This window comes from Hordeum vulgare, chromosome 2H (genome assembly GCF_904849725.1).
Source record: "Hordeum vulgare subsp. vulgare chromosome 2H, MorexV3_pseudomolecules_assembly, whole genome shotgun sequence".
Taxonomy (NCBI): domain Eukaryota; kingdom Viridiplantae; phylum Streptophyta; class Magnoliopsida; order Poales; family Poaceae; genus Hordeum; species Hordeum vulgare.
Window position 1 is genome coordinate 381,591,967 of NC_058519.1, and position 25,910 is coordinate 381,617,876.

Here is a 25,910-nt window from a genome sequence, read left to right on the forward strand (position 1 = left end):
GTCGCGCGCCTTGCCGCTGGTGAAGGCTCCACCTCCCCCGCCTGACCATCTCTGTTGGATGAACGGAGCAGCAGGGGCCGCCGCCCTCAACCGCCGTGCACCCTGCCGCCGGTGAAGGCTCCGGCCGCCCAGCCACGGCCTCTTCCCTCCATACCGACAAGTGCAGAGAGGACGAATCTGTCATATTGTTGTGTATTGATGATGAAATTTTGATAAGTGATATGGGTCAATTTTATTGTATGTGATATGTTGTTGAATTTGTATGTGTTAGGAGTGAATCATCTAAATTGTCATAATTTTCCTTTGCAAAATGGTCATTCTATTGCATGTCAATGTTTTTTACACTGTTTTATGTCAAGTTGCACATTAAAATATTGACCTATTGTTCAGGGTCATTACAGACAATTCACATACGAAACTACAGTTTCACAGTTGTTTCAGCCAAACAGCTTCCATCTTTTCCACAATTGAAAGTTCACAACAACTTTTCCACACCTCACAGCTCACAGCAGCTTTTACAGAATCTGCAACTCAACCAAACACAGCCTAAGAGATTCGCATATATAACCTTTGTCGAGCAACTCTTGTACTTGACACATAATATCCTTCGTCTCCTCTGGATTGGTGCAGTATGGTGCAGGGTTGGGTAGCGATGCACCGGGAATTAACTCAATCTGATGCTCAATCCCTCTAATAGGTGGTAATCCCGATGGCACATCATGTGGAAACACATTAGGGAACTCCTGCAAAATGTTAATGATAGCAGGAGGCAAAGAGGGAGGCATGTCCTCGAACGAAAATAATACCTCTTTGCATACGAAAGCATAGCAAACAGATTTAGTAACATTCAAATTAGTAATATCAGATTTAGTGGCAAGTAGACAACCACTCTTCAGTTTTATTCCATATGCAACACTAGATGATGGTTTATTAGGCTTATTGTGTTGCTCAAATTCCTTTGCTACAATCTGATTTTCACTCTTATGTAGGTCCTGTTGTTGGAATTATGCCCTAGAGGCAATAATAAATATAGTTATTGTTATAATTCCTGTATCAATATAATCGTTTATTATCCATGCTATAATTGTATTGAATGAAGACTCATTTGCATGTGTGGATACATAGACAAAACACCGTCCCTAGCAAGCCTCTAGTTGGCTAGCCAGTTGATCGAAGATAGTCAGTGTCTTCTGATTATGAACAAGGTGTTGTTGCTTGATAACTGGATCACGTCATTAGGAGAATCACGTGATGGACTAGACCCAAACTAATAGACGTAGCATGTTGATCGTGTCATTTTGTTGCTACTGTTTTCTGCGTGTCAAGTATTTATTCCTATGACCATGACATCATATAACTCACTGACACCGGAGGAATGCTTTGTGTGTATCAAACGTTACAACGTAACTGGGTGACTATAAAGATGCTCTACAGGTATCTCCGAAGGTGTTAGTTGAGTTAGTATGGATCAAGACTGGGATTTGTCACTCCGTGTGACGGAGAGGTATCTCGGGGCCCACTCGGTAATACAACATCACACACAAGCCTTGCAAGCAATGTAACTTAGTGTAAGTTGCGGGATCTTGTATTATGGAACGAGTAAAGAGACTTGCCGGTAAACGAGATTGAAATAGGTATGCGGATACTGACGATCGAATCTCGGGCAAGTAACATACCGAAGGACAAAGGGAATGACATACGGGATTATATGAATCCTTGACACTGAGGTTCAAACGATAAGATCTTCGTAGAATATGTAGGATCCAATATGGGCATCCAGGTCCCGCTATTGGATATTGACCGAGGAGTCTCTCGGGTCATGTATACATAGTTCTCGAACCCGCAGGGTCTGCACACTTAAGGTTCGACGTTGTTTTATGCGTATTTGAGTTATATGGTTGGTTACCGAATGTTGTTCGGAGTCCCGGATGAGATCATGGACATCACGAGGGTTTCCGGAATGGTCCGGAAACGAAGATTGATATATAGGATGACCTCATTTGATTACCGGAAGGTTTTCGGAGTTACCGGGAATGTACCGGGAATGACGAATGGGTTCCGGGAGTTCACCAGGGAGGCAACCCACCCCGGGGAAGCCCATAGGCCTTTGGGGAGACACACCAGCCCTTAGTGGGCTGGTGGGACAGCCCACAAGTGCCCTATGCACCAAGGAGAAGAAAATCAAGAGAGAAAGAAAAAAAAGGAGGAGGTGGGAAGGAAGGGGGACTCCCTCCCACCAAACCTAGTCCAACTCGGTTTGGGGGGGAGAGTCCTCCCCCTTGGACTCGGCCGACCCCCTTGGGGCTCCTTGAGCCCCAAGGCAAGGCCCCCTCCCTCCCACCTATATATACGGAGGTTTTAGGGCTGATTTGAGACGACTTTTCCACGGCAGCCCGACCACATACCTCCACGGTTTTTCCTCTAGATCGTGTTTCTGCGGAGCTCGGGCGGAGCCCTGCTGAGACAAGGTCATCACCAACCTCCGGAGCGCCGTCACGCTGCCGGAGAACTCTTCTACCTCTCCGTCTCTCTTACTGGATCAAGAAGGCCGAGATCATCGTCGAGCTGTACGTGTGCTGAACGCGGAGGTGCCGTCCGTTCAGTACTAGATCGTGGGACTGATCGCGGGATTGTTCGCGGGGCGGATCGAGGGACGTGAGGACGTTCCACTACATCAACCGCATTCTCTAACGCTTCTGCTGTACGGTCTACAAGGGTACATAGATGACTCATCCCCTCTCGTAAGTGGACATCACCATGATAGGTCTTCGTGCGCGTAGGAAAATTTTTGTTTCCCATGCGACGTTCCCCAACAGTGGCATCATGAGCTAGGTTCATGCGTAGATGTCTTCTCGAGTAGAACACAAAAGTTTTTGTGGGCGGTGATGTGCGTTTTGCTGCCCTCCTTAGTCTTTTCTTGATTCCGCGGTATTGTTGGATTGAAGCGGCTTGGACCGACATTACTCGTACGCTTACGAGAGACTGGTTTCATCGTTACGAGTGACCCCCTTTGCTCAAAGATGACTGGCAAGTGTCGGTTTCTCCAACTTTAGTTGAATCGGATTTGACCGAGGAGGTCCTTGGATGAGGTTAAATAGCAACTCATATATCTCCGTTGTGGTGTTTGCGTAAGTAAGATGCGATCCTACTAGATACCCATGGTCACCACGTAAAACATGCAACAACAAAATTAGAGGACGTCTAACTTGTTTTTGCAGGGTATGATTGTGATGTGATATGGCCAACGATGTGATGTGATATATTGGATGTATGAGATGATCATGTTGTAATAGAAATATCGACTTGCACATCGATGGTACGGCAACCGGCAGGAGCCATAGGGTTGTCTTTATACTAACGTTTGTGCTTGCAGATGCGTTTACTATTTTGCTAGAATGTAGCTTTAGTAGTAATAGCATGAGTAGCACGACAACCCCGATGGCAACACGTTGATGGATGATCATGGTGTGGCGCCGGTGACAAGAAGATCGTGCCGGTGTTTTGGTGATGGAGATCAAGAAGCACGTGATGATGGCCATATCATGTCACTTATGAATTGCATGTGATGTTAATCCTTTTATGCACCTTGTTTTGCTTAGAACGCCGGTAGCATTATGAGGTGATCTCTCACTGAAATTTCAAGACGAAATTGTGTTCTCCCCGACTGTGCACCGTTGCTACAGTTCGTCGTTTCGAGACACCACGTGATGATCGGGTGTGATAGACTCAACGTTCACATACAACGGGTGCAAAACAGTTGCGCATGCGGAACACTCGGGTTAAGCTTGACGAGCCTAGCATGTGCAGACATGGCCTCGGAACACATGAGACCGAAAGGTCGATCATGAATCATATAGTTGATATGATCAGCATAGGGATGCTTACCACTGAAACTATACTCAACTCACGTGATGATCGGACTTGGGATAGTGTAAGTGGATCATGAACCACTCAAATGACTAGAGAGATGTACTTTTTGAGTGGGAGTTTAGCATATAATTTGATTAAGTTGAACTCTAATTATCTTGAACATAGTCTAAGTCCACTTTGAATATATTTGTGTTGTAGATCATGGCTCACGCGACAGTCATCCTGAATTTTAATACGTTCCTAGAGAAAGCTAAGTTGAAAGATGATGGAAGCAACTTTGTAGACTGGGCTCGTAATCTTAAGCTAATCTTACAAGCTGGGAAGAAGGATTATGTCCTTAATGCTGCGCTAGGAGATGAACCACCCGCTACGGCTGATCAGGATGTTAAGAACGCTTGGTTAGCACGTAAGGAGGACTACTCAATAGTTCAATGTGCAATCTTGTATGGCTTAGAACCGGGACTTCAACGTCGCTTTGAGCGTCATGGAGAATTTGAGATGTTCCAGGAGTTGGAGTTTATCTTTCAGAAGAACGCCCGGATCGAGAGGTATGAGACCTCCGATAAATTCTATGCTTGCAAGATGGAGGAAAACTCGTCTGTCAGTGAACATGTGCTCAAAATGTCTGGGTACTCAAACCGTCTAGCTGAGCTGGGGATTGAACTCCCGCAAGAAGCTATCACTGACAGAATCCTTCAATCACTGCCGCCAAGCTACAAAGGCTTTGTGTTGAACTACAACATGCAAGGGATGAACAAGTCTCCCGGCGAGTTGTTTGCGATGTTGAAAGTCGCAGAGTCTGAACTCCGTAAAGAGCATCAAGTGTTGATGGTGAATAAGACCACTAGTTTCAAGAGAAACGGCAAAGGCAAGAAGGGCAATTCGAAGAAGAGCGGCAAGCCTGTTGCCAATCTGCCGAAGAAACCCAAAGCTAGACCTAAGCCTGAAACGGAGTGCTACTATTGCAAGGGTATGGGTCACTGGAAGCGCAATTGCCCCAAGTATCTGGCAGATAAGAAGGCGGGCAAAGAAAAATCAGGTATATTTGATATACATGTTATTGATGTGTACTTGACCGGCTCTCGTAGTAGTGCCTGGGTATTCGATACCGGTTCTGTTGCTCATATTTGCAACTCGAAACAGGAACTGCGGAATAGACGAAGGCTGGCGAAAGATGAAGTGACGATGCGCGTAGGAAATGGTCCCAAGGTTGATGCAATCGCCGTCGGCACAGTATCACTTCGGCTACCGTCAAGATTAGTGATGAACTTAAATCATTGTTATTTAGTGCCTGCGTTGAGCATGAACATTATATCTGGATCTTGTTTATTGCGAGACGGTTACTCTTTTAAGTCACAGAATAATGGTTGTTCTATTTCTATGAGTAACATCTTTTATGGTCATGCACCGAATGTGAGAGGATTGTTCATATTGAATCTTGATAGCGATACGCATATACATAACATTGAGACCAAAAGAGTTAGAGTAAACAATGATAGTGCCATATTTTTGTGGCACTGCCGCTTGGGTCATATTGGTGTAAAGCGCATGAAGAAACTCCATGTTGATGGACTTTTGGAGTCACTTGACTTTGATTCACTTGACACGTGCGAACCATGCCTCATGGGCAAGATGACTAAGACTCCGTTCTCCAGAACAATGGAGCGTGCAAGTGACTTATTGGAAATCATACATACCGATGTGTGTGGTCCGATGAGCGTGGAGGCACGCGGCGGATATCGATATTTTCTCACCTTCACTGACGATTTGAGTAGGTATGGCTATGTCTACTTGATGAAGCACAAGTATGAAACATTTGAAAAGTTCAAGCAATTTCAGAGTGAAGTGGAAAATCATCGTGACAAGAAGATCAAGTTCCTACGGTCTGATCGTGGGGGTGAATATCTGAGTTTCGAGTTTGGTGATCACTTAAGAAAATGTGGAATTGTTTCACAGTTGACACCGCCTGGAACACCACAGCGTAATGGTGTGTCCGAACGTCATAATCGTACTTTGTTAGAGATGGTGCGATCTATGATGTCTCTTACTGATTTGCCATTATCATTTTGGGGTTATGCATTAGAAACAGCTGCATTCACTTTAAATAGGGCACCATCAAAATCCGTTGAGACGACACCATACGAACTGTGGTATGGCAAAAGGCCAAAGTTGTCGTTTCTTAAAGTTTGGGGATGTGATGCTTATGTCAAAAAGCTTCAGCCTGAAAAGCTGGAACCCAAAGCGGAAAAGTGCGTCTTCATAGGTTACCCAAAAGAGACAGTTGGGTACACCTTCTATCTCAAATCCAAGGGCAAAGTGTTTGTTGCTAAGAACGGAACTTTTCTCGAGAAGGAGTTTCTCTCGAGAGAATTGAGTGGGAGGAATATAGAACTTGACGAGGTTGTCGAACCTCTCATCCCCCTGGATGGTGGCGCAGGGCAAGGGGAAACCTCTGTCATTGCGATGCCGGTTGAGGAGGAAGTTAATGATGATGATCATGAAACTCCAGTTCAAGTTTCTGTTGAACCACGCAGGTCGACGAGATCACGTGCTGCTCCAGAGTGGTACGGTAATCCCGTCTTATCAATCATGTTGTTAGACAACAATGAACCTGCAAATTATGAAGAAGCAATGGTGGGCCCAGATTCCAACAAATGGCTAGAAGCCATGAAGTCCGAGATAGGATCCATGTATGAGAACAAAGTGTGGACTTTGGAGATACTGCCTGAGGTCCGCAAGGCTATTCAGAACAAATGGATCTTTAAGAAGAAGACGGACGCTGACGGCAATGTGACCGTTTATAAAGCTCGACTTGTGGCCAAGGGTTTTTCACAAGTTCCAGGAGTTGACTACGATGAGACTTTCTCACCCGTAGCGATGCTTAAGTCCGTCAGAATCATGTTAGCAATAGCTGCATTTTTCGATTATGAAATCTGGCAGATGGATGTCAAAACGGCGTTCCTTAACGGTTTCCTTAAGGAAGAGTTGTATATGATGCAACCCGAAGGTTTTGTCGATCCTAAGAATGCTAACAAGGTGTGCAAGCTCCAGCGATCCATTTATGGACTGGTGCAAGCATCTCGGAGTTGGAACAAACGCTTTGATGAGGTGATCAAAGCATTTGGGTTTATACAAGTGGTTGGAGAATCTTGTATTTACAAGAAAGTGAGTGGGAGCTCTGTGGCGTTTCTAATATTGTATGTGGATGACATATTACTGATTGGAAACAACGTAGAGCTTTTGGAGAGCATAAAAGGTTACTTGAATGAAAGTTTCTCTATGAAGGACCTAGGAGAAGTTGCTTACATTCTAGGCATTAAGATCTATAGGGATAGATCAAAACGCCTGATAGGACTTTCACAAAGCACATACCTTGATAAAGTTTTGAAGAGGTTCAAAATGGAACAGTCCAAGAAAGGGTTCTTGCCAGTTTTACAAGGTACGAGATTGAGTAAGACTCAGTGCCCAGCAACTGATGAAGATAGAGAGCATATGCGCTCCGTCCCCTATGCTTCAACCATAGGTTCTATCATGTATGCAATGCTGTGCACTAGACCGGATGTTAGCCTGGCCATAAGTATGGCAGGTAGGTTCCAGAGTAATCCAGGAGTGGATCACTGGACGGCGGTCAAGAATATCCTGAAGTACCTGAAAAGGACTAAGGAGATGTTTCTCGTGTATGGAGGTGACGAAGAGCTCGCCGTAAAAGGTTACGTCGATGCAAGCTTTGACACAGATCCGGACGACTCTAAGTCGCAAACCGGATACGTATTTATTCATAATGGGGGTGCGGTAAGCTGGTGCAGTTCCAAGCAAAGCGTCGTAGCAGATTCTACATGTGAAGCAGAGTACATGGCTGCCTCGGAGGCGGCTAAGGAGGGTGTCTGGATGAAGCAGTTCCTGACGGATCTTGGAGTGGTGCCAAGCGCACTGAATCCAATAACCTTGTTCTGTGACAACACGGGTGCCATTGCCTTAGCAAAGGAACCACGGTTTCACAAGAAGACCAGACATATCAAACGACGCTTCAACCTCATTCGCGACTACGTCGAGGGAGAGGACGTAAATATATGCAAAGTGCACACGGATCTTAATGTAGCAGACCCGCTGACTAAACCTCTTCCACGGCCAAAACATGATCAACACCAGAACTGTATGGGTGTTAGATTTATTACAATGTAATTCACATGGTGATGTGAGGGCTGGATTATTGACTCTAGTGCAAGTGGGAGACTGTTGGAATTATGCCCTAGAGGCAATAATAAATATAGTTATTATTATAATTCCTGTATCAAGATAATCGTTTATTATCCATGCTATAATTGTATTGAATGAAGACTCATTTGCATGTGTGGATACATAGACAAAACACCGTCCCTAGCAAGCCTCTAGTTGGCTAGCCAGTTGATCGAAGATAGTCAGTGTCTTCTGATTATGAACAAGGTGTTGTTGCTTGATAACTGGATCACGTCATTAGGAGAATCACGTGATGGACTAGACCCAAACTAATAGACGTAGCATGTTGATCGTGTCATTTTGTTGCTACTGTTTTCTGCGTGACAAGTATTTATTCCTATGACCATGAGATCATATAACTCACTGACACCGGAGGAATGCTTTGTGTGTATCAAACGTCGCAACGTAACTGGGTGACTATAAAGATGCTCTACAGGTATCTCCGAAGGTGTTAGTTGAGTTAGTATGGATCAAGACTGGGATTTGTCACTCCGTGTGACGGAGAGGTATCTCGGGGCCCACTCGGTAATACAACATCACACACAAGCCTTGCAAGCAATGTAACTTAGTGTAAGTTGCGGGATCTTGTGTTACGGAACGAGTAAAGAGACTTGCCGGTAAACGAGATTGAAATAGGTATGCGGATACTGACGATCGAATCTCGGGCAAGTAACATACCGAAGGACAAAGGGAATGACATACGGGATTATATGAATCCTTGACACTGAGGTTCAAACGATAAGATCTTCGTAGAATATGTAGGATTCAATATGGGCATCCAGGTCCCTATTGGATATTGACCGAGGAGTCTCTCGGGTCATGTCTACATAGTTCTCGAACCCGCAGGGTCTGCACACTTAAGGTTCGACGTTGTTTTATGCGTATTTGAGTTATATGGTTGGTTACCGAATGTTGTTCGGAGTCCCGGATGAGATCACGGACGTCACGAGGGTTTCCGGAATGGTCCGGAAACGAAGATTGATATATAGGATGACCTCATTTGATTACCGGAAGGTTTTCGGAGTTACCGGGAATGTACCGGGAATGACGAATGGGTTCCGGGAGTTCACCGGGGGGGCAACCCACCCCGGGGAAGCCCATAGGCCTTTGGGGAGACACACCAGCCCTTAGTGGGCTGGTGGGACTGCCCACAAGTGCCCTATGCGCCAAGGAGAAGAAAATCAAGAGAGAAAGAAAAAAAAGGAGGAGGTGGGAAGGAAGGGGGACTCCCTCCCACCAAACCTAGTCCAACTTGGTTTGGGGGGGGAGAGTCCTCCCCCTTGGACTCGGCCGACCCCCTTGGGGCTCCTTGAGCCCCAAGGCAAGGCCCCCTCCCTCCCACCTATATATACAAAGGTTTTAGGGCTGATTTGAGACGACTTTTCCACGGCAGCCCGACCACATACCTCCACGGTTTTTCCTCTAGATCGCGTTTCTGCGGAGCTCGGGCGGAGCCCTGCTGAGACAAGGTCATCACCAACCTCCGGAGCGCCGTCACGCTGCCGGAGAACTCTTCTACCTCTCCGTCTCTCTTGCTGGATCAAGAAGGCCGAGATCATCGTCGAGCTGTACGTGTGCTGAACGCGGAGGTGCCGTCCGTTCAGTACTAGATCGTGGGACTGATCGCGGGATTGTTCGCGGGGCGGATCGAGGGACGTGAGGACGTTCCACTACATCAACCGCGTTCTCTAACACTTCTGCTGTACGGTCTACAAGGGTACGTAGATCACTCATCCCCTCTCGTAGATGGACATCACCATGATAGGTCTTCGTGCGCGTAGGAAAATTTTTGTTTCCCATGCGACGTTCCCCAACACCTGTTTTGCTTTACTAGCTCTAGCAATGTAATCTTTCAAAATATGTTCAGGAGACATAGGTAGCAAAGTTATATTTTGATCCTTATGAACAAGAGTATAATGATTTGTCCTACCATGGTGTACAGATTTTTTATCAAATTGCCATGGTCTACCAAGTAAAACGGAGCATGCTTGCATGGGTACCACATCACAATCAACAAAATCAGAATATGTAGCCATGCTAAAATGCACACGAAAAGTATGTGCTACCTTAACCTTGCCACTGTTGTTGAACCACTGGATGTAATAAGGATGAGGATGTGGTCTCGTGGTGGGAGAAAGCTTCTCCACCATCTCCATGCTAGCTAAGTTTTTGCAACTCCCTCCATCGATGATTACGCAAACAGAACGTTCCTTCACAACTCCCTTTGTATGGAAGAAGTTGTACCTTTGATTTTTCTCAGCCTGTGTTACCTGCACACTTAAAACATGTTGAGCACCTAAGCTTTCATACCTGTCAGCGTAGTCAGTAGCCATGTATTGTGTCTCTTGTTCAATATCATCTACACCATGTTCTTCACTTGCAATAAGAGCCAAAGTCTCCTCGTCATAATCACTAGTGGAGTCATATCCACCATCCTCAGTAACAATCATCACACACTTGGATGGGCACTCTCTCGCATAATGACCTCCACCCTTGCAACGACGACGAATAACCTCATGTGTTTGCCCTGTGGATGCCATGGATGATGAAGAGCTTTGTGCTGGCCCGGAAGGTGTGCTCTTGGAGGAGGGTGGGGCAGGGGCCTGTTTCCTGGTATCTCTGTTGGATTTGGTGGTTGAAGTAGGTGGTGATGATATAGGAGGACGTGTGGAAGTAGATGAGGTCTCTGGCGTCCATGAGGAAGTGCGATCTGCAGAAAAGTTAGTTCTCGCCAATGCCTACCGATCCTGCACTTCATGTTCAGCTTTGCAAGCAAGATGGAATAAACGAGTGATAATGTTATAATCCTTATATTCTAGAATAGTCTGAATATCTCTATTTAATCCACCCATAAAACGTGCAAGCATAGCTTCATTATCCTCAATAATACCACACCTAATCATGCTAGTTTGTAATGCTTGATAATATTCTTCTACATAATTTTTTTCCTTGTCTTAAAAGATGCAATTTTTTGAAGTAATTCACGTTGATAATATGGTGGAACCCAACGAGTACGCATAGCAGTTTTCAAAGTAGCCCAAGTAGTTGGAATATTATCATGATGTATTCTACAATGTTCAGACCACCAAACACAAGCAAAACTAGTGAATGAACAAACAACAACAGCAACACGTCTATCCCCAGGAAATTGTAAGCATGTAAAACTTTGCTCTATTTCTATCTCCCAAGTAAGATATATATCAGGAACATACCGACCATCAAATGTAGGAATATTCAATTTAAGTTTAGGGAGATGGTCATGATCCCGTACCGAGGGGGTGGTGCAACCCTACCATTGCGATTGTAACCATGTGGATGACCCGGTGCTTGTGGTTGTGGTTGTTGTCCATGGTGCTGATTTGGAGCAACCTCTACCTCATCATCGTTTTCACCATCATAATCGTCATTCTGCTCAGCCAGAGAAACCTCAATAGTAGCAGAAGGAGCAACAACACCAGAATTATGTGCTTGGTCAGAAGGCACATGTCGCGCTCATCCCACAAAATCCAGGCCTCGTTGCTGTCGTTGTTGTTGTTGTTGTTGGAAACGGACGAAAGCTGCAGCTGGTGGTGGTAGACGGGCAAGCACCTCATTAAAATTGGCGTCCATCTTGGTGTCGAATGTCTTCGCCAAACCATCTAGCTTCTCCATGGCCTCTCCAAGGCTGGTCACAAAGTCTTGTACCTGGTCAACCATCATTTGCTGAAATTTATCATGCAGCTCCCGGTTGGTCAGTCTCTCCCAGTTGATCTCAGCGTCTTGTGATCCTAGCATGGTTAGCAGCAATAGGAACGCAGAAGAATATGAACCTACAAGCTACTAGGAAGTGGTGGTGGTGGTGGTGGTGTGTCACAAATCCGTCAAGAAAAACTCAAATTCTTACCAGTTCTTACGCAGCAGCACGTGGTGATCGGCAAGCGGTGTAGTCAAAACTCTCACAGCTTGGATAGAGCGATTGCCAGGTGGTGTCAAACACACGATGTAGATGCATGTTGAGCTGAGAATGCTTATAATATGGTAGCAAAAAGGGCCAGCGATAATCAGTTCAGATATGCAAAGTTGAAAAGACGCTCAACGACGGTACCGTGCTCATCGTAGGCTAGACCGTCCAAGAGACGTGAGCCTAAAACACCAACAAAATCATGGCGCTACACATAAGCAAGGGAAGAGCCACTCTGATTTTCTTCTTCTTTTTTGCGCTCTTTTTCTTCTTCAGAAAATCATTATAATGGTGATTGTATCAAAACTCTTCCGAATGACTAAAAACAGGATAGGCACGAAAAAAAATTGACTATTTTTTTGTGTGGAGCAATTCAGGGCTGCGACAACCAAAAATTGCGACAAAAAATCACTATGGTGGCGAGTGTCTCAAAACTCTCTAAAAAGCCTAACAACACGATGGGAAAAAAATCCACCCTCAGAAATTTTGGCCGAAAAAGTGCTCTAAAAAGTGTGGCAGACTTTTTTTTTCAAAACTTACTCAGGTAAGGAAACGCGAAACCGAAAACAAGCGGATCTTGAAATTAACCTAATAGGTCAAGGACTCAGACTAGGATTGGTGGTGGATATGTGGTGATGATATATGACAACAAGGATGATGGTGGCGTGGTGGTGGTATATGTCAGCAACGATGATGGTAGCGTGGTGGTGGTATATGACAGCGATGAAAAATGGCATGGTGGAGGCGTGACAACCTGTGAACAGAACTCAAAACTCTAAAGGACTAGACACTAAGATCATCAACTCGACACGAGATGTAACCGCAAATTCAACAAAGCAAAATGCTGAAAGAGAGAATGCAAAGGCTCAGATTGGTTCGGATATGTTGATCTAACACTAATTTTTTTGTGTCTTTTCCGTGGACTATAGGTATGAAGAATAGATGCGATCTAACTAGGAAAAACTGGTAAAATCTCACCGAACAACCTGGAAATCTGATACCACTTGATAGAGGCAAAGTTGTCCCTGTCTTTCGATGAGATGGTGGTTACCGTTTTGTTGGAGTAGACTTTGACGATCCGACTACGAACGTGTGAGGACGCCGTGCCTTACCAATCGCTAAATCAACCCCGAGAGGTTATTAACCACACCAGAGCACGATCAACCGTACCACGAGGGCCTGTTTCCTGCACGCAAACGAAGAACAAGCAAGAGACTAAGATTGCAATCTAGATATTGCGAATATAAGAAGAAAGCTTTATTGATGAAAGTGGAGTTCTGTGACGCCTTTGTCTGGTCATGGAACACAAACGAAGAACACGAAGTTGCACCTATGATGAATTTGTAATATAAAAAAAACCCAAATCTAAACGATGTCCTAAGGGTTGTATATATGGTGGAATAGAGGAGAAATTCCGTGACTCCTTGGAGGAGGGGTCCGAAACTGACCCTAACCCAGTTTCCCCACACATAAGAACTCTAAAAATAGCCTATAATATGGTATTTTCGAAACTACATGGGCCTGACCCAAAAATAAGGTGACGCAACACCTATAATAGCCTATGGACGAGATTTATAAAGTGGCGTCTTAAATATTCCGTCGCATCCTTCATGCTCTTCTTATGGTGGCTTCAAAGTGCGAAAATCACCAGTGAAAGCTCCATTGTTCTTTCCCGCGCGTGCACCTTCTTCTGCATGCTTGATCCCGCTCGAATGGATATCATTTTTATCCATATACTAGGTCTTCTATTCATAAGTACAACAAAAATATTTAACTTAGGCAACATCATATGTTCATAAACATTAGAAGGATTTCCAAGAAACGAAAATACCCGATAATTCAATTGGCATGTGCGAGCTCTAGTAATTGGTCTAGTATGTATAGTAGCTGGTGCCGTGGGTGTAACAATGATGTTGATGTCCTCATTAGTTGATCCCTAGGAGTCCTGCCAAGGCCGGGCAGCAACCCACGGTCGCCCCTTGATCAGCCCGAGCAGGAACGATCCAGTATCCCGGCTATGATGGGAAGAGGAGTCTCTACATCGCCGTCGGCTGCGAGAGGATAACAAACCCTAACGAGAGGGTACATACTTCTTTTAAGGGACAAATACTATCACTCCATTGATGGAGTTCGCTTAGGCTGGTCATAGTGGGGAGTAACATATAGTAGTATCATGCATATGATACTATTGTATAAACTAGTATCATAGGTGATCTTATTTATTGCCATGCATGACACAAAGTAGCATTGCATTTAACATGATACAGTATCTACCTATGTTACTCTAACCTTCTCTTTCTTCTTTAATTCTCTGTCACATTGACATGTTTGCTATTTCGGAGTTTAATTCTCTGTCACATCAACATGTTTGCTATTCCGGAGTATATCTATCTATATACTATTAAAGGAGGATCTGCCGTCGTCGTGATGGTTCGACCTCCCGCATGGTTCGACCACCTCCTAGCCCATCGATACTTCCTCCCACGCACACGCACCCACGTCCTCCCGCTCCCTCCCACTAAAGGTTCTCTGTACACCCACGCAAGTTAGATCTCTCCCCCTCTCTTCTCCACCCCGCATCCCCTTCCTCACGCACGCAAACGGCTTACCTCTCCCCCGCCGTCACCGCCACTGCGCACCTGCCTAACCAGGAACCCATGACCGCCACCATCCGAATCGCGGCGGGATGATGGCTTCCCGACGTGCCAGCGGCAGCAACACCATCAGCAGCTGGTCGGAAGGTGGTTCACTCGCTCTTCACACACCGTCGCTCTCCAATGGCAGCGGAGCAGCCAATGCCTCCCTCCTCCGCGGAAATCAAGGCACAGATTTATGCGGCCACAAATTCCCACACATTCATACTACCAGTTTTACTGAAATTAACAACACGTTTACTTCTGCTTTGAATCTCTTTCTGATTTCGTTTCGTTCTGTTTTGTGTGATTCAGATTCGGATGCAGATGGGGGTCATGTCTCCGACGAAGCTGAGGATGCAGTTGCTCGGGATGGGATCCTCCCACGGCTACGGAGGCGCCCAGCAAGTCGCCGCCGTCCAGGCTCGACGTCGACGACCACCCCAAGAACAGCCTCCTGCCCCAGTAGCCCGACCAAGGCTCCTCCTCAGAGTACCCCAAGGACCGCTCCGACTCTTCTTCGTCCCGCTCGCGCTCCAGCGGAAGCCACGGCAGGTCCGCTGCCCACTCTACCAACGGCGGCAGCTTCTAGTTCCGCATGGAGGAGCGGGCGGCAGTGGCCGGGCTCGGGCCATTCTTCCGGCAGCAGGTGTCGTCCAAGCGGAATGGCGTGCACTCCAACCCCATCTTCTCCAGGAAGGCCGCGGCCTCCGTGCACGGCCACACCGGCGTCGGCAGAGGCTGCGTGCGCGTCGTGCCGGAGTGTGCGCCTCCGCCGCCTTCAGATGCCAAGAAGGCTGAGTTGTCCCGGTCGCCTTCTCCGTCATCGTCGTCGCTCTCGTCGGTGACCGGCCGGCCAGCAAGGAGCGTCGCGACACCAAGCTCCGCACGCAGGTGGGCGCTCCGTCGTCGTCGATGTCGATGATGGACGTCGGCACGGAGATGACCCCGATCGCCAGCTAGGAGCAGTCGAGGAGCGGCACCCCGGCCGGCGTTGCGACGCCGTCGCTGAGCCCGCTCTGCTCGGTGCCGGCCTCACCGTCCGCGTCGGAGCGGGAGCTGCAGCTGGGCAAGATGAGCATCGCGTCCTGGGCCAGCAAGGAGGATCGCTTCCGCAACTCGCCCAAGAAGAGCGCCGACGAAGAAGACCGAGCCAAGAAGGCGGAGTTCGAAGCTTGAGTCACGGCATGGGCAGAGTCCAAGAAGTGCAAGCTCGCATCAAGGCACGGAACAAAATCTCCACATTTTAATCACGATTGTTTCATTAAAAACACCATTTTCTTCTGAATCTTATGTTCTTTTGGTCATGGTGGCTCAGATATCAGAGGAAGGAGGTGAGGATTCAGGAGTGGGAGAACTGTCAGAAATCGAAATTCGAAGCCAAGATGAGGCATGCAGAGGTCAGCTCCCATCTGAACCCCCGAACTTGCTGCATTGTGGTGCTACCAACTCCTGACCGGCATTGCGATTCTTCATCATATAATGTAGAAGTATCAATTTACATAGTGTAATTGTGCAAGATTCATTTCAGGTGCAGGCCGACCAAATGAAGGCGCGGGCAAAGAACAGCCTGACCAAGAGGCTGTCCACGTTGAGCTACAAGGTGGAGGGGAAGCAGGCGAGGGTCGAAGCGAGGCGGAACCGGCGGGCAGTCCGGCTGGCCCGTCAGGTGCAGCGCATCCGGAAGACCGGCCGCGTGCCGTCCCGGTTCCGGTGCTGCAGCTGGTTCCTCAGTTGAAAATGAAACAAAATTCAGATGGCCTCTCAAGTGCAGCATGACTGAAGAAGCAGCATGAAGGTCTGAATGCAAAAGCCTCCGGGACGAGATGTACATGAAATTATTTGAATCAATGTGCTGTAGGTGTTGCTTTGCTCTGTAGTCTGTACAATCTGAATGTCTGTGACCTGAGCTACAGTAGCATGTTGCCGTTGTTAACATGAGCTAATGCTAATGGCCTGCTGATTAATGTACTGAGAAATTGAGATCATCTTTATTGATGGGGCATGCTTTATTTGCATGATTTAGATGTCTTAACTTGATAAAAGGACTTTATATTGAATGTGTTTGTGCGATTGAAGATGGAGCATGCTTCATTTGCAAAATTATATTGAGTGTGTTTGTGCGAGTAGAGATGGAAGATGGGTTGTGTTCTCTTGCTCGCCTGGTTACCACCGTGTTTCGGTCATGATGAAGGGTTGTTGTGGCGGCGGTGGTGTGTTCAAACATGGATGGTGTTGCCCCTATTATGGTGTGTGGAGCTGGAAATGTGTTGTGCAATGGATGGAAGTCCTACCTGGCTTAGGTCGGTGTCGGTGGCGACGACGCAGTGGGTGTCGTTCCTCTCCTTACAGGCGTCGCCGAGGTGTGTCAACAACATTTCTCCCACTTCTGTCATGAAGCCAAACAACTCCTAATCATATTTTAGTCCATGGGTTATGGGTGATGGGACTAGAAAATTGATAGACTTGGAGGAAACACCAGCCGGATTTTGAGTGGAGTGGCAACATAGTGAAGTACTCCCTTCGGTACTTTTTACTCCGCGTGTAAGATTTGTGTCAAGTCAAATTTTCATTGACCAAACTTATATGAAAAAATATCAACATCTACAATACTAAACATATAAAACATGAAACTACATCCCTGAGTGAATCTAAAGATATTGATTTGATATTGTGAATGTCTATACTTTTTTCTATAAGTTTGGTCAAATTAGAGATGTTTTGACTTCAGACAAAACTTATATGCAGACTAAAAAGGACCGGAAAGAATAATAACACAATAATCAAAGAGCTAAAATTGAGTGGGTTGTAATAGATCCATTTGTTGGCCCGTGACAACGCACAAGCGTTCTACTAGAACGGTGTAAGTAACTGCACCTATATGTTAGATACGGGCTAACTTGTAGAAGAAGAAGCTTGTCAATTTCCTCTCAACGAAGTTTCGAGCCTGGTCTCACAACCGAGCCATATCTACCATGCACAATATATTATTGCTTTCAGATCTCCCGTTTATTCTTAATGTCGCTCCATTTTTGCTGGCTATTGATCTATGACGAAGGGGATGTGCTGGTGCCAGTGCCACTTGCTATTCAAACAACGGAGTGGATCTAGCAATATTTTTATCAATAAAGGTTATCTTTCCTGTGGCCTTTGTTATTAGATACATGCAGATGTGTGTCACTTCCTTAGATCATATCTGGTTTCTAAAGTTTTAAATGTTACCCCGTTTATTCTTAATGTCGCTCCATTTTTGCTGGCTATTGATCTATGATGAAGGGGATGTGTTGGTGCCAGTGCCCGTTGCTATTCAAACAACGGAGTGGATCTGGCAATATTTTTATCAATAAAGGTTATCTTTCCTGTGGCCTTTGTTATTAGATACATGCAGATGTGTGTCACTTCCTTAGATCATATCTGGTTTCTCAAGTTTTAAATGTTACCCCGTTTATTCTTAATGTCGCTCCATTTTTGCTGGCTATTGATCTATGATGAAGGGGATGTGTTGGTGCCAGTGCCCGTTGCTATTCAAACAACGGAGTGGATCTGGCAATATTTTTATCAATAAAGGTTATCTTTCCTGTGGCCTTTGTTATTAGATACATGCAGATGTGTGTCACTTCCTTAGATCATATCTGGTTTCTAAAGTTTTAGATGTTACATATAACCATCAGTTACCTTTAAAAAAAATGACCATTAGTTATCCCAATAGCAGTCCTTGTACATGTTTTTTTATCTGCTTTAAAAATTATTGTGAAGCAAAATAAAGTTGTATGTAAGAATATCCTAGATTGTGTTTTTATATACAAGGATCGCTTCAAGTTACCTCCTTTTTTAGTGAAGCATTAAACTGAGAATGTAGAATGCAGGACCAAAATACTTCTTAGGAAAGTACTGGAGCAGGAACTCAAAATAGTCTACCTTGTGATGTGTGCATGCGTATGTGTGCGCGCGCTCGTGTGCGGGTGTGAGTGTGTGTGCGCTTACGCTCATCTCCGGTCCAGGTTTAGTTGTCCCTGATGCTTGGTTTTAATTTTTTACAAGCATATAATTATACAAGAAAAGAAAACGTGAGAGGGTGAAATACCCCGAAAGGGGGTATCCAAGAAAGGGAGTACCGTATAGAAGAGTAAAGTGGGAGTGTGAAAACCCACGGAAGTATTGAAAAAGATTCGGTACAGGGAGGCGGGTTATGAGGGGAGGCATGCCGAAGGCGTAGTAGGATGGGAGGAGAAATGGAATGGGATCCTTAACCGGTGCTATTGTTATTTGATTGCAACACAATTTATGTTGTAGCTCTTGTCATACATCCTTTTGTATTCATTTTAGTGCCTATTTGACTTGTTTTCTACATAAATTATGGACCCGCTTTGTTGACGAACGGTCGCCAGGAGGAGGTGGCATTTGCGAACGATTTCATTGTCATTTTCAGTTAGAGGGGATGATAGTTTCTTTAGAATGACATGGCGATTTCTGTGAGAGAAGGAAATTTTAGTTTTTCAAATTGTCACTATATGATCTCGTCTCAAAACTAAACCTGCTATCAAAAGGGGTTCAATTGCCACCCCTTTTGCAATGATTGGTAATTAGTTAACTTTTCCTTAAATGATAATATAGGAAGGAATAAGTATCAGAATTACTGCCATGGTGCCCATTTCAAATCTAGCAATGAATTAACAAGTTTAACATGTGAAGTCATTTTTATTTGTTATGTGAAATATTACCATTAATTTGTGTGCTTCATAGCGGTGGAGTAAATGACCAAGTATTAAGTTCAAAAGGTTATCTTAGCCTCTGTAACCTAAAAATAAATTAAAAGCCCGTGGCACCGCACGGGCACTAAACTAGTGTTACTAGTTAAGATACCAATAGTGTGGCTAGCCTTATTCGTAGAGGCACAGCCCAAGCTCGTACGGCCCAATATAGTAGCAGGCCTTTGCGTGTTGGCGCGCGGGTGACAAATCGAACCCGATGCGTCGCTTAAACCTAATCCAAACGCCGGTCGCAATTTGCAAAGCAGGCAGCGCCGCCGCCGCTGCCGAAACCACGTCTGCGCCCTGGTGCGCTCGGTATTCTCAGCCATCATTTGCCTGTCCTAGAAAAATTAGATCAGATGGGGAAGAAGGGCAAGCGGCGGGGCGTGGCCGCCGCTACGGGTGCGCCGGAGGAGGCTGCCCAGCGGGAGGCTCCCGCGGCCGCTTCTGATCCAGCCACGCTGAGGAGGAGCAGGCGACGGGGCGGCGACGCCAGGGCCGCGCAGGAGGCCTCCGCCACCCTTCACGCACTGGATCCCGCCGTTGAAGGTACGCACCTACGCCCGGCTGTGGATCTCGTTGAAATTGTGAACATTCGTGTGTCCGTGGCTGCGGCCAGGGCCTATGGTTTATCCATCTGGTAGTCGAATGTTTTGCTTCCTGCCCCTGATTTGCACTAGCCACGCCAATCTTTTCTTGTTTTCCTTGTGTTGCTTGGAGAAAGCATGTTTAGCCCAACTGATTTTATGGCTTCTACAGGGAAGGGCGCAACGGACAGGGAAAAGAATCCTAAGCTCAACAAACGGAAGAAGAATAAGAGGAAGCAATCTCCCTGTGCTGCTGCATCGGGTGCTGATGCTGCCGCCACGGGTAAATCAGGTGATGACTGCACTGATGGCGAAGGTGTTCTAGGAGACTCTGAGGTTAGCAAGAAAAGAAAAAGGAATAAGAAGATTATGCAGGATCCATCCTCTTCTGCCGTGTCTGATGACAATGCTATTGTTGAGGCAAACAAATCCGGAATTGGCTGCAAAAATGTGGAAGATGTACCAGGAGATGATGAAGCAAGTAGGCGTCCCAGAAATGAAGAGGATCTTGGCTTTTCTGCTGTAAACAATGAAGAACAGTATGTACCGAAGGGTAAGAAGCCCAAGCGAAGGAAACGGAATAAGAACAAGCATGAACCATCCTTTCCTGCTGTAGTGGATGCCGCCGTTGTGGTTGGTAAATCTGAAAATGACAGCACAGGTGGGAAGGGCGTTCCAGGAGTTGCTGAAATTAGTACGAATCCCAGAAATGGAGAGGGTCAAGACAGTCCCGAGGTTAACATTGTGGAGGAGACACTTGTGAGGAACAAGCCTGAACCCGGAAAATGGGAGAAGATTAAGCAGGGGCGATCCCCTGCTGCTGTGTCTGATGATGGTGCTGTTGAGGCAGAGAAATCTGGAAATGTCTGCACAGATGGGGATGATGCTTTGGGAGATGCTCAAGTTAATATGAGCACATTGGAGGTTCCATACCGTCCAGAGGTTAACATGGCAAAGAAGGTGACACGGGAGAAGAAGAAACGTAAGCCCAAGAAACGAAAAAATAATAAGCAAGGACCCCCTTCTGTTGTACTTGATACTGGTGCTGTTGTGGCAGCTGAATCTGGAAATAGATGTATGAGTGGTGATGGTGCACGACAGGATGGTGAAGATAGTATTAGCCCTAGAATTGGAGAGGACCCAAACCGTCCTGGGGTAAACATTGGAGAAAAGGGGGTACCGCAGATGAAGAAGAATAAGCTCAACAAATGGAAGAAGAAGAACCAGGAGCAATCCCCTTCTACCTTGTTGGATGCCGGTGATGTTGTGCCAGATAAATCAGGACGTGGCAGCACAAATGTGGAAGCTGCATCCAGAGGTGCTGATGTTACTATGAGTCCCAGAAATGGAGAGGGTCAAAACTGTCCCGCGGTAAACATTGTGGAGAAGGAGACACTGGAGAGGAAGAAGCCTGAACCCAGAAAATGGAAGAAGAATAAGCCGGGGCAATCCCCTGCTGCTGTGTCTGATGATGGTGCTGTTGAGGCAGAGAAATCTGGAAATGTCTGCACAGATGGGGATGATGCTTTGGGAGATGCTCAAGTTAGTATGAGCACAGTAGAGGATCCATACTGTCCAGAGGTTAACATGGCAAAGAAGGGGACACGGGAGAAGAAGAAGCGTAAGCCCAAGAAACGAAAAAATAAAAAGGAAGGATCCCCTTCTGTTGTACTTGATACTGGTGCTGTTGTGGCAGCTGAATCTGGAAATAGCTTTATGAATGGTGATGGTGCACCACAGGATGGTGAAGCTAGTATTAGCCCTAAAAATGGAGAGGATCCAAACCGTCCTGGAGTAAACATTGCAGAGAAGGGGGTACCACAGATGAAGAAGAATAAGCTCAACAAATGGAAGAGGAAGAACCAGGAGCAACCCCCTTCTACCTTGTTGGATGCATGTGATGTTGTGCCAGATAAATCAGGACGTGGCAGCACAAATGTGGAAGCTCCATCCAGAGGTGCTGATGTTACTACGAGTCCCAGTCCTGGAGAGGGTCCAAAATATCCCAATGTAAACATAACTGAGCATTTGGTGGAGGAAAATAAAGTGAATAAAGATTACTCTCAGGAACCTAAGCTCAAAAAACAGAAGTATGAGCAAGATCAATCCCCTTCTGCTATACCAGACACCGGTGCTATTGTGATAGATAAAATTGAGAAGGGCTACATAGAAGGGGAAGGAGGGGAAGGTCTACCAGGAGACACTGAAATCAATATGAGTCCCAGAAATGGCAAGGGACCAGATTGTCCTGAGGTAAACATAGCTGAAAATTCGGTGGAGGGAAAGAATGGGAATAACGACAACTCTCAGAAGCCTAAGCAGAAGAAACGGAGAAGGAAGAAGAGGGCTCAAGTAGCTGTTACTGAGGCACCTGCGGTGGGTGATGTCAGCTCAGATGAAAGGAAGGATGTGTGTAGGACAGGTACCGTGAAGGTTACAGGAAGTATGGGATACTCAATATGTGAATCTGAGGTTACTGCAAAAAATGTTGTCCAGGACAAGTACTCACCAGGAGGATCGCTTGTAAGGTTTCAGAGGAAAAAACTTCTTATTCTTGATCTTAATGGTCTGCTTGCGGATATCACTCCAGTCCACAGTAACTCTCCCGACTGTCGCTTAGCACATGCAAAAGTTCGAGGCAAATATGGTAAAGTTACTTCTTTAATATTCCTTGTGCAGCACTTTCCTTTTGGTATCAATCTGGATTGGAATTTCTATCTCAAAAATGCTAATGTACGATGATATACTATTGCAACAGTCTTCATAAGACCATACTATGACGATTTTCTGAGATTTTGCTTCCAGAACTTTGAGCTAGGTGTATGGTCGTCGAGAATGAAGTACTGATTCCTTTCCCCTACACCTCTTCTGATGACATAATTTAACCGCACGGTGCTAATCCAATTTTGTAATTCTCCAGAGTAAATGTGGATGCTGTTGTCGATATCCTTATGAAAGATCTCAGGCAACACTTGCTATTCTGCTGGGTAAGTAGCGGAAATGCATGTGTACTTGCTACCTCTAATCTCCGACCTATTTTTTTTGTTGATGGTCTCCACTTGGAGTATAATTGCAAGAAAGCCAGGTGATGTGCATTTGCACAGTCCAGGCAATGTGTGGAAATGCCATTTGCATTGCTATATTATTTTCGATTACTTTTTTCTGTTTCTCTTTCTGGAGTTGCTCTGAAGTCCTAATCCATCCACTGGTCTAATCTGCCCAGGATTTATCTCACTGCACTACTACCAAGTGTAATACTCTTGAAAATCGATACAAACCCTTAGTATTGAAGGAACTAAAGAAACTGTGGAATAAAGAGGACCCTGATCTTCCATGGGAGCAAGGGGAATTTTCACCTTCGAATACTTTGCTTGTGGATGATTCCCCTTACAAGGCTCTGTGCAATCCGGTACTGAGCTGTACCCTGCTCCTATTGTGTTGTATGTGTTGATGCTAAGCCCATTTGTTGCTATTCACATATATTTTATGTTGAAATCTGTATTGTGCAGCCACACACTGCCATTTTCCCACAACCCTACAGCTACCATAACAGGAGGGATAATTCATTGGGTCAGATTCACTATTTTTAAGATTGCTTTACCGTTTTACATGTGTCGAATCATTAATGCTGAATGTTGTTCCATAAACAGGACCAGGTGGAGATATTCGTGTGTATCTAGAGAACCTAGCTGCTGCAGATGATGTTCAGCATTATGTTCAGGAGCACCCTTTTGGTCAATCTTTCATTACTGAGAGTGATCCGAATTGGGATTTCTATGCAAAAATACGCGACAGAATGGATAAGCGGAAGGAGTATGCCACTTGATGGTCCATACAGTAAGCAAGAGCTTTGGCTGGGCTTGTGTTGGATGGCAGAAAATTTTGACTCTGGAATTAGTTTTGTTTGTTGGCTTAGCAGTTGGCATGACTACTTGTAGACAAGAGGGTATTGGCAATTCGAACAATTTTTACTCTCTACTTGTAGACTCAGTGTCGTGCCTGCCTATTACTTGTGGTCCAAAGGAAAAAAGGGTCGTGGATATTAATACTTCACATGTTCAGAGCCATTCTTTCCCCTGTATCAATAATAACAGGGTTGTTGTAATGGTTAGATACAGAGCATTTTTAGAAGTTGATCAAGTATGTTGTAAGGATGTTAAGAGTTTTGCTGGCTTGTAATTTTTCTCCTCTTGAGTAAGTGTGCAATCTTTTCACACTTGTTGAAGTATAGTACGTACTCCCTCCTTTCCGACTTATAGGGCTCATCTTTAAAATTTCAGATTTTCATTATACTAGGCTCATTTTGAATCTAATTGAGTTAAGTGTTTTGAGTCTCACGTCATATTTAATTCATAGAGATAAAAGAAAGGAAATTAGTGGCTATGCTTGTATCTTTTTCTATATGCATCATGCAAGTCCAATGAAAGAAAAGATACTACATTTATTGCCTCAGAAATTGAATATGTGAGAAATATTTCATTAACTAGTTAGAACTAGTACAATCCACTCACAATTCACCTTGGTTGATGAGATTTCAGATTTGAGCCTTAGGCTGGTCGTAATGGGAGTATCATAAGTAGTATCATGCATGTCAACTAGGCATATTTGATAAGGTGGCATGAAATTAAATGAAGAAAGAGAGGTTGAGTATCATATTATGATACCGTATCATATTAAATGTTGTGCTACTATGTGTCATGCATGATACAAGCACATGATATATCCGTATCATATAGATGATACTGCCCATTACAACCAGCCTTATAAACCGGAAAGGAGGGAGTATCTCCAATGCTGTTGACAGCTGCCAGAGTGGCAACAAATAGCACTATTGCAAATGGAATTGGTTGTTCTATGTTGGGACTTGAAATCTTGTTGACTTTTTTGTGCCCAACATTTGTTGTGCTTTGTTTTGTTACCAAATCTGGAAAATAACCGTGTGTCATTTCGTGCAAGACACTTACACTTGCGAATGCTGTCATCTTGTGAGCATTTTCTTTGTCAATCTGATGGCAGTTTTGTCTCAGTAGATGTGATTAATACAGTATTAATTGTGCCTTGTGGTGGTCTCATGGGAAACTAACTGGTATTGTTGCCAAGATGCAAGAAAATGAATGAATGCAGGTGTGTGTGTAGTCTTGGATTGAGCAGAAGGGACATTGGTAATGAAGTGCTTATCCTGACCTGATGAGTTTGATGTCAAGTCCGGGTTGGAGAGTCACGAGTTGCATGCTCAAAGTCGTGGACGAAAGCAAAGCTCCCACCTGATCCAGCTCAACTGCCACACTGTTGTGATGATAGCCAAAATCTCGTCACTCAAGTGTAAGCCCGACTTGTGTTCCTTTTATTTTTAACCAATGTTCATGTGAAAAACTGCATATTCACACACATCGGTCGGCCGATGTAGCTCACCAGGTCCAGGACCAGGAGCTTATGTCTCCATCTGTAAGTTTGTATACGATGGTGATGAACTGATGATCCCTAGGCTGGTCCCATGCACTCTGGTGCTGCAGTGAAATGCATAAACCAAGCATCATCATCGAGTTAATGTATGTGCGTGGTTAACTTTGTGGCTCGAGACGAGAGATGGATGGCAACATCAGAGCCATGGACCGCCATGATGAAGGCGCACGTGATGCATCATTTTCTGGACAAGCATATCACTTTCAGAGATGAATGGCATGCACAAAGCACCTGTAGATTTGCACTGACTCTTGTAGGAGGTTAATTGTGCCCATCATCTCATGAAGCACGTGAGATGAGGGCTTCTCTCCCCTTTTCCCTTGTCGCCTGGCAGGCAGATCTTGCTTTCCTGCCGAGCAACTTTCCTTCTTTTCTGTCTTTCACCTCTCCACCACCACGCACCCAAATGCGTGTAACGGATGATGCTTCG

General features: G+C 45.3%; 3 protein-coding genes across 3 annotated transcripts; all 3 read left to right on the forward strand.

Annotated features, from left to right (window-relative positions):
- The first annotated feature begins 14,553 nt into the window (after window positions 1–14,553).
- LOC123430119 lies at window positions 14,554–15,627 on the forward strand. Its single transcript, XM_045114024.1, has 2 exons — window positions 14,554–14,868; window positions 14,995–15,627. The coding sequence occupies exons 1-2, from the start codon at window positions 14,824–14,826 to the stop codon at window positions 15,478–15,480; spliced, it is 531 nt and encodes a 176-aa protein (XP_044969959.1). The 5' UTR covers window positions 14,554–14,823; the 3' UTR covers window positions 15,481–15,627.
- On the forward strand, window positions 15,528–16,719 carry LOC123427432 (the record flags this gene model as incomplete). Its single annotated transcript, XM_045111478.1, has 3 exons — window positions 15,528–15,902; window positions 15,998–16,079; window positions 16,211–16,719. Coding segments are annotated over 3 exons (705 nt in total), but the record flags the coding sequence as incomplete, so codon positions are not given.
- Window positions 16,720–19,654: 2,935 nt separating this feature from the next.
- LOC123426358 lies at window positions 19,655–24,242 on the forward strand. The gene is made up of 7 exons (XM_045110169.1): window positions 19,655–19,979; window positions 20,190–22,664; window positions 22,776–22,857; window positions 22,938–23,004; window positions 23,241–23,426; window positions 23,527–23,587; window positions 23,668–24,242. The coding sequence occupies exons 1-7, from the start codon at window positions 19,790–19,792 to the stop codon at window positions 23,841–23,843; spliced, it is 3,237 nt and encodes a 1,078-aa protein (XP_044966104.1). The 5' UTR covers window positions 19,655–19,789; the 3' UTR covers window positions 23,844–24,242.
- Window positions 24,243–25,910: the final 1,668 nt, after the last annotated feature.